This window comes from Paramisgurnus dabryanus, chromosome 9, assembly GCF_030506205.2.
Source record: "Paramisgurnus dabryanus chromosome 9, PD_genome_1.1, whole genome shotgun sequence".
In the NCBI taxonomy this organism is placed as follows: Eukaryota; Metazoa; Chordata; class Actinopteri; order Cypriniformes; family Cobitidae; genus Paramisgurnus; species Paramisgurnus dabryanus.
Window position 1 is genome coordinate 28,380,736 of NC_133345.1, and position 9,781 is coordinate 28,390,516.

At 40.6% G+C, this 9,781-nt stretch overlaps 1 protein-coding gene across 1 annotated transcript in view; it reads right to left on the reverse strand.

Moving 5' to 3' along the window:
• Positions 1–7,896, reverse strand: part of cdh13 (cadherin 13, H-cadherin (heart)) — a 433,135-nt gene extending 425,239 nt beyond the window's left edge. The window contains exon 1 of the mRNA XM_065278811.2: positions 7,712–7,896. Within this exon, the coding sequence (XP_065134883.2) occupies positions 7,712–7,756 (45 nt within the window). The 5' untranslated portion in view covers positions 7,757–7,896. The remainder of the gene's footprint in view (positions 1–7,711) is intronic.
• Positions 7,897–9,781: the final 1,885 nt, after the last annotated feature.

Here is a 9,781-nt window from a genome sequence, read left to right on the forward strand (position 1 = left end):
TCCAAATCTTACTGCATCTAAACAGCCATATATTTCCCATTTGAGGTTCTTCTAAACACATACTATTTCAATATACATCCCCTAACGCACACATTTTTTCAGTGGTGCTGATGTTCACCTGTTGTTTTTTAACCAATGTTGGTGTCACTGCATTGTCCTTTCAGAATTGCTGGCACTATATCGCCATCTAGATGGTGGACGCGAGTAATACGGGTGTGGATAGTGGGGTGAATTCGAGGGGGGGGGGTTGAGATTGCAAGGCAGAGATTGATTTGCCCTCTCTCAGATGTGGCACTTAGCTGAGGCGATCTGCTGTGAATCACTGCAAATTAAAGAAAACAGAGGGAGCTGGGAGCGAGGGGGTACAGCCGAGTGGGGAACGGGAGAAAAGCTGACGTCTCTTCAATCTGCCCGTCTGAAAAACAGGGCTGGAGAAGAAGAGAGAGAGATGTCACAGTCCACCTAAAGCTTTGAAATGCACGAGCGCAATATAGGAAAGGGATCAATACACGAGTGGAAAATGAAGACAGGCGGATGTGAGTGATGTCTTTATTAAAGAAAATTCACAAATAAGATCCGCTTACTATCTCAATTACTTCTTCTATGCAGCAATGAGATTCAACAGAGAGGAAATTGAGACTTTTGGTTAGCTTCGAGTCCGTACAGTACTGTGAATGCATTTCAACAAGTCAACATCCTTAAAAATTTCAAGGTTGCCTGTTAAACTGTTTAATTTTGAGGTTGACATGACATTTATGAGAGATCAGAACATCGGTGGCCAGCCTCACTATGCCCATCTTATCTCAAATCACGGCAAAAAAGAACTGTCTTCCATTTATCTACTTCAATCATACCCAACAACGTCTCTCTCATTCAAGACAACCCACAGACAGGCTTTCTTTGTTGCGCTGTCATCAGTATTCTCCGTTCCTCTTTTAATACATAAGGAAATGTGCAGCATAAGCATCTAAAGATAAACACCTATCATGTTTACCGCGGCATTCTGTTGTCCTCACAGTGAAATCTGTGTACGTGTGCATGTCTCTGATACCCATCTCCATATTGTTTCTGCCTCTACGAATCACAGCGCCTCGGCACACAAACACCATACATACACAAACCACACACACACGGTTAATAACTGCATCAAGCAGGTACAAACTGAGATGTCCGTGATATTATTGAGTAAAATGATCCAGCAGTAACTGCTTATACATCCATATGCAAATAAACAAATCATTTATACGGTAAGGCTTGTGTTTTAAAAAGTGAGGAGGGATGAGGCAGGCGCCGGGGATTTTTCAGGCCTTGCCTGCCAATGCTGCCATACAGCGTGTTTGAGAAGTGGATTAGAAGATTCAGGCTTTTGTGGCTCTCCTCACAATTATCTGCCTGACGGAGGGATGATCTCTGCAAACAGAGAGAAAATAGTCAGGGGGAGAGGAAAAGACGGAGAGATCGGCAGAATCTCGTGAAATAAGAGGACTGACAGCGTGAAATGTTTTTTTGCTAAACCAACGCTGCAAGAGCCCGATACTCTTCATCCACTTTCAGCTAATGCCCAGGTAGCCGCACCTTTGACTGCCAACTTTGACTTTGCACAGCTTGAACTGTGAAAAACTGCCCACTCAGACAGAAGAGCCATTTGATTTGTTTGTTTGTTTGTTTGTTTTATGTGTAAGGGTGTCACGATTTCAATTTTTAAATCAAAATTGATCGAAATTCTGTCAAAACCTGGTACGTCAAATAAAAAAATGGAATCGTCGATGCTGCCACGCCCCCATGTCACGTGCACAGCAGAGCGGCGTCTGTGCCAGGACCGGTCGTTTCTCTGAACTGAGATCTGTTTAAGTTTCACAACAACTTAATTCAGTTGCTTAAGAGTTATGAAAACAGCATTTAAACATGACTTATTGGGGAATAGTCTCACAATCTCGTCTGACGGTAATAAAATTGCGTTTTTAAGGTGCAAAGTCCTAACAGGAATGTTCATCTGACAGGAAGTTTTGTTTTATCAGGTATGTGTGTGTACCATATTTTTCCACTGGCAGCCAGACTAACATGGCAGGGCATCTCCGAATTTAAGGTCAGATATTATAATTCATAAAAGTCTAGTATACAAATGGCATAGCAACCTGTTCTTTCAAAAAAAAAGTTAAAATCGAGAATCGAATCGAACCATGACCTTAGAATCGAAAATGTAATTGAATCGAGGATTTGGAGAATCGTGACACCCCTAGTAGGGTATAATAGGCAGCCGGTTGTCATCGCAGAAATAAGCCCGGAAAGTGTGATCGGACCTGATGCGAAGCCCAGGATCTTGTTGTTCGCAATACAACTGACTGCCTGTACATTATCCCGCTCATTACATAAGTAAGGTAAGGAATTGTTTTTTTTTTAACATTGAATGAGAAGAGGACAGGAAAGTACAGGGAGGAGAGAGGGGTATGGGATCGGCAAATGACCACGGGTGGGGAATCGAACCGGGGTCGCCGAAAGTGCGAAAGCACCACATGTCGAAGCGCTGCCCACAACAACATCGGGATAATCTATAATCATTTGTAAATATAATGTCATAAATGTTATTTAAAGACATTTATATTTAAATTTCGTGTAAACTGTACCTGTCAAAATGATTTGCAGCACCCGGGTTACCATCTATTTTAAGTTTAAGTACTGTAGTTGTTATCTGGGAATAACAAACCTGCAAACGTCACGATTGGCCAATTAGAATCAAGCATTCCAACGAACCGTGTAATAAATGTATAAAAATGATTTAGTTCAGATCAAAACTCCTCTTTGGCACTGTTTACACTTGGTATTAAGATGTGTTTTCATCGATCGGATCACAAGTGGACGAGAGAGACACATCACGTTTACACCTGGTATTTACATCCGTCTCTTTTGTCCACTTTTTGAACGTTTCTGTCCTGAATACTTTGAGGGGGTGGTCTGTGAGACGGTGGGCGAGTCTCTCTGTTGTCATTCAAACGCAAGCGGGAGTAATGATGAGTTTATATGGACGTGAACTAATATTATGTCGGAGTCCGCTGCTTGTGTTGTAAGTAAACATGCTGCACAGTGTTTTGTACATGTATATGTTAGAGCTTTCTCTGAATTTTCAAAATGAAACTGCAGAGATCAGCCGCTTTAGTTTTATCAATGAAAGGCTAAAAATAGCGCTGTACCAGAAGTCAGAAAAGACGTAAAACATTGTGTTCAGTACCTCAGACTAGATAAATGGGCGGAGAGAAGGCGGTTCGTGTGGCTCTTCGAACACATTCAACACCATGTGTGTTTACACTACAAAAGCAATCCGATCGAAAGGGTTTTCGACTAACTTTGAATGTGGTTGAAAGTGGTGGAAAGTGGACGAGCTCAAAACGTTTTGAACATCGTTTACACCTGGCATTAACGTCATCCACTTGTGATCTTGATGACTTGATGAAAACGCATGTTAATGCCAAGTGTAAACAGCCTCTATGTCTCCATCACAAGACCACACAGTTGGTCCTGTCAGGGACTTTCATGGGTCTGTTGAAGCAATGAGCAACACAAATGCAGATTGACTGTGGACTCCATTAACCCTCCACAGCCCATTTACTGTAAACCACCACATCACCACAGAAGACAAATATGTAAAAATATGCTCAAATAAGTTCATCCAGCTTGTACTTATATATCAGACTGATTAGTCAACGAATCGCTCTGACAACCCGCCGGCTACTCATTTTTGAAAATGATTAATTGTTCACATCCAGCTTTTGAGCATCTTCAAAGCATTTCTACTCCAAATAGTGCACTAACAGTCTAAAAAGTTGCAAACAGATGATACAAATTCTTGACATCTCGTTTTCCTGCAGTTTAAAGCCCAAAAAGCTGAGAAAATCTTTCCGCTTTGATATCTTTTTACTATTACCATAAGCTTCCAGACTTTGACTTTACCCATAAGTACAAACACACAAATTTGCGTTTCAATCCCTCCACATCAAACAGCACAATAAATCTGTTTCTACGCTTCGTTCGGGTCTTATTCCATGAGCCGAGAGGGATGCCAAGGGTCAGCAGGCTCTGACCACCTCCAACATGCCACACAAATGCCAAACCACCACAGTGAGCATCATGTAATCCCCCGGCTGTACCGCACAAACAAGCAAAAACTTCCTTACAGGAAGGAAATGCGCAATTACGCCAAATCAAACCTAACCCGTACTGCAAAGTCGGTGACCTTGGCAAAGGATGGGTGGCGAGCACAAAGGAGGGTCGGCAAGAGCCGTGATCCATTCAGATCCACTGTTGTGCTAATGACCGTCCGCTCTCATTATCTCCATCATTACAGTACCAGACCTTCATTTGCCGTATTGAGCTCGACAGCTAGCGTGTGCATTAATCAAGAGTTTCTCGCTCTGGTAAGACGAGATTTTCTTTAATGCGCACATCAAAGAGAAAAGCAAGAGTTGCAGAAATGGCTCAAACAAGACTCGTAAATCAGTTTTATTACAAGGTCACGGAGATCACACAAAGTGACAATATGGTGCATCCTAAAACATAATTTTGTTCCGGTGGAAGACCACACCCAAAAGAATAATAGCGATGCATTTAGTCAATAGAGGTTCTGCTGGTGGACATCATATCCTCTATGAACCATAATGTATGGCTTACTTCTATACCACAGGTGGGAGCAACTAGGATAGAGAGAGACAGCATCAATGAATGAATAGAAGAAAGACAGTGCTTCTGTCTTTGTAATTTTCTAGCACAGCACCTCAGAGACGCTCTTTTGGACATTGACTTGTTGTCTAACGCAGCATCTCTGCATCAACAACTAGCTGTTTGGTTCTACTAAAAATGCAAACAAATACAATTCTACACCCAGAAGAGAAGTGACAACCGAATTTCCCCGCTATGAGTACAAGGCATCTGAAGGTACTGAATGTCTGGCAATCATTTTGTAATAAAAAAATAACCCAAGCAAGAGGGTTGCTACTTCACCTAGCTGTTCATAAAGTAGGGATGCTATAAATACCCCAGTATTGTTGCTGGTGATGAGCGCTCTAGAGACATTAAGTGGACACCGCTAAAATCAGTCACTTCTCTATGGCTACCTTTAAACTAAGAGGGAAAGTGTGATTGTATACTGTCGTGCACCTGTTACCCTTGCAATAAATAAACATGACACCATTCTAAAGCTGCGCCTATGTAATAAATCACGTAAGTGAATTGTAAGTGGCAGCAATGTCGTCAAGTTGTACTGCATACGTGCCACACGGCAAGGTCTACGAGCGGGAAACCGATAAAAAAAAAAACGTTTAAGTACCTATACAAGATTTAAAGCCTATATATGTGTCACAAGGGGAAAAAAACTTTGCAACTTTAAGTGGCCACACTATCTATAACCTGAGATATTGGCCTGCTTGTTCCTTTCACAGAAATACTTCACTTACAAATAGCAAGAGAAATAGTTTCCCTTTCCATTTCTTAACATCTTGCAAAACTGTGTTGAAAAACCGGGTAAATAGATAAGCAAATAAAATAAAACACAAAAGCACTGGAGGAGAAAGAGAGAAAGACAGAGAGAGAAGATAAATTCCTGCACCTCACGGGTATGCCGTGCCTATTCTGAATCATCGCAGCGACTCGCGACTGCTCAACGTTTCATTTTGGAAACAGGGATTTATGGGGTGGGGGCAGGTGGGAGGGGAACGCACAGACGCCGATACGCAAGGGAAACTTGGCGCCCTACCTGCACGACTATAAATAAGATACTTCTTCCTTGATCACACACGGAGCAGGAGAGGTAAATAGGGATTTTGCACTAGTGGCCAGGTAGGATGCGAGGCAGAGACGATCATCTGGAGCAAACTGTATGAGGTTATAATCTATTTAGAGCTACAAAATCTGGTTATTTTACAAAGGAGCCAATACGGATTGTTAAAAGAAGAAGTTGTAATCTGTGCAGGCTCCCTGCAGGTACAGAGCTTTGTGATGATTCATAGTTACCAATGTAAAAGCCCAGCGAGGAATCATAGAAGTTTTGAAATATGATTATTATTACACAATTAAAAACAGGTCTCTCAAACTGTAAAGCATCTTTAACCTGCGCACAATGCTGCTGACTGAAGCTTTCAGCAATGATAAACAGCGGTACAAGTGTCGTTGAATTAAATGATTAATAATGCATGCAAGCGTATGCTCAGGGCACATATGCAGAGACAAACACATTAATATCATCAAGTGGTGAAAAAAGTCATGCACTTTAAAGTTATGATGGCTTATTATTACACGTTTTTTCATCAGCTTGCATTGCATACAGACACACACACAACATGACTGTCAATATCAACATGTATCTAAAAGGAAACCCATATGCATGTCATTTTCAACTTTCAAGCACATCTGAGTAGCATTTTAAATGAAAAATTATGAAGAAACTTAAGCTACGAGCATCAACGCACCTGTTGTCATGATCATGCATGCAAAAGCCAGATGCAATGAGTCAGATCAACATTTTAAAAGCAGAAGGGGGCGAAACAAAGGGAGGTCTCCCTTCTCCTCCATTGACTACTGTATTTGGACTCCAATTATGTAATGTACAACAGTGCATAAAAATAACAAGACAATATTAATAGTCCTGCAGTATGAACAGCCTCAGGTGACTGATAGAGACAGCTGGTGGTCTTTAAAACGAGCTTCAAGACATAAATGGCTTTGATTTAGGAAAGATAAAGCAATTGAATCACGCTAATTGAAATGTATGGAGCTATAACAGGATGTCCATTTAGTATTTACTCCTAAATCATTCGTTTGTTAGTTAACGTTACATTTGGCTACATTATTTGAATAGATTTAAGTGCCAGGTGCTTACTTTGTTCACATATTAATCGTTTCCACTCTGAAAATTATGTATGGTTTTACTACAGTTACCATAGTTTATACATAGTCTTTGTAGTAAAACCATAGTAACCACAAATAAGACCCCTGTCTCAATATAGTAGCCATAGTTATTATCAAGCTATGATATGAGGATTAATCCGCCAAAATAAAAAACATACACACTGCACTATTACTCTAGTAAAACCATTGATTATTTTCATAGACATTATTAGTCTCGTTTCAGGACTTGGGTACCGGCTTTCTTACATCTTTACTTTTCTTAAGTCGCCGTCTCAAACGCACAGAAGAGTGCTGACTCCTGAATCGTTTATTTGGTTTAGCCTATTTGTGCGTGTTGAGTGAATGAAGACGCGCTCCGTGAGCCTCGTGATGAAGGAGCGCGCAACTTCACAGCTGAGCGGAATATAGATGCGATCAGACACAGTTTGCTCGTGCACGGAGACCCTTCATGTCTGATCAGTGACTAATTCAGATTACATTTATGCATTTTGTAGACACTAAATCGACTAAATGCATTCCTTATTCAGTTTAACAATATGAGTCTAACTAAGTATAGATAAGTAGCGCGTGTACTGTATATTCAATGCATTAGAGACTATTGTGATACAATTAATTAAAAGAATCACGCGCGTGCCTCGTTACCCAGCTCGTATTTCTCCCGAAATTCAATTTGAAGTATTTTGCAGCGCGACTCGTGCATGTCAATGAGTTTTCAGAACGCCCAATAATTATTCTAACAATTTTCAAGCAGTAAATTAAAACTCGCAGCGAAACGTTCACGCGATAGACATAACGGATTAAAAGGTCTCGCGCTTACCTGGGAAACGAGGAATGCGATGAAAACGCGCGTGCCGAACTCCATGGTGTCAGATGTCGGAAATAATGTTCAAAACAAGGTGCCGGTGGGACCAGCTCTGCTCATAATTCCAGAGTCGCGAGACTAAAGCCCCTCTGCCTCGAGCTGCCAACTTCCCAAATAGAACTGCAGCCTCGTGAGCAGAGCATTGGATGGGAGCGCCGAGTCCACCACCAATAGATTTATGGGGGGGGGTCTATTTCGACGCTTGCATTGATGCTCAGATAATACATCTGTGCATTCCTTTGGTGTCTGTGATATCAAGCTTTCCTTTTTGCGTTATGAGGTTTATAAAACAGCAAAGCGTTTCATAGGGACTTATAAATGCTAGCGTAGTACATATTAAACCAGAATAATTGGATATGCAAGAGCAGATTGAGAACTTTTAAGCCCCTTTTAAGATGTCATGTTTAATTTGGTCAAAAGAGTAAAAAGCCATGTAAATATTATGTTCAATATGCCCTACACAAATCGATCTTACAAATCGAAATTACTTTCTTTGTTCTTAACCAAAATGCACTGTATCTTAACTTTCACTGTATAAATTACAGTATTACTGGCAGCTGTTTGTCAGTAACTTACTGTAGATTTAAATTTATTTATTTGCAACAATTTTTTCAAAGATAAATAAACATGAACAAGACTTTATCTTTACAGGAAAAAAGTACAGCATTATGCAAAGCGTTTCTGGGAAACAAAATAAAAAAATAATAAAAGGTTAATGAGTTGAGAATTGCTGTTCCCCAGAATGCTTTGCATGAGGCTGTTTTTTTAAATGTTGTTCTGTAAAGACAAAGACTTGTTAATCTTTAATATTTATTTTTCTTTTAACAAACTGTTGCCAATAAATTAGATAAAAACAAATCTACGGTAAGTTACCGGCAAACTGCTGCATAACTATAGAGTGGCGGCTCGTGACTGCTCATCTGAGGGGCGCTAATTCAAAATAAGTGTTCGAAGTGTCATGTGTGTTGCTTGCGTTTTCAAAATATGTGTTTGTTGCGTAATGTGAACCATGTGCATCACGTGTTTTGTCAAAATAAGTGCCTGCTGCACACGTGTCAAAACGGTGTATGATAAAAGAGACGCTCACCTTCACAAAATGCACGCAAGACACTCCCTTAACAGTAAACTCTGATTACGCACGAGATTATGCGAGTATCTGGCAAACGCGAGCATCTCTTTTATCATTAACCCTTTAGACGCTCCTGCTGCAGGCACTTATTTTGACAAGACACGTGATGCACATATGATCTTTCGATGCGCAGAACACATATTTTAAAAAAAGGAACCACACACATGACGGGTTACATACATGTTGTGGCGAACTTCGCATCGAGCGCCCTCGTAAAAAAGAAGTCAACGGCCGCCACTGTAACTATAGCACATTTTTTACAGTGTTGCTTTTTCAGTTTACAACAAATTGTGATTGGTTCTTCTAAAGCTTCAAAAGGACAAACATGTTATGAAGTATGCCAACTTCACACTTCTCCTATCGCATACAAATGGGGTGAACTACTTCAACACACCTACCACATTTCACACACCTAACCTCTAATGTATGGGTGACCTCAAACTTTATCCAGACGTAAGGTATAACTATATAAATAATCCTAAAGCATCTTCCTTAACAGTGTGTTAGCTAAAGCCGAAAGTATATTAGGGCTGTCCGTGTACGTGCGCCGTACGCATGATGTCATTTTCGTCATCAGGAGGGTCCATGATCGTACGCACGCACCATCTGCATTCTAACGTCTCATAATCTGTCCTCATTTATGTCCAAGAGACTCAATAATAATCTTTTACATTCAATTCTTTAATCTTTCATATTTAAAAGCATTTTTGTGCTGCTGCCATTCATGTATGTGATAAGCAAACCCGCGTTGTCGTCCCGTTTAGGCGCATATTACTAATGCGCTCTTTAAATAACAAAAAACACTATTGCGCCATTGACTTTAGACTTTAGACCAGGTTTTTGTTGGTCAATGGCGTAGTCTATTTTAGTTGCCTCAAAATAGCAACGCGCCAACA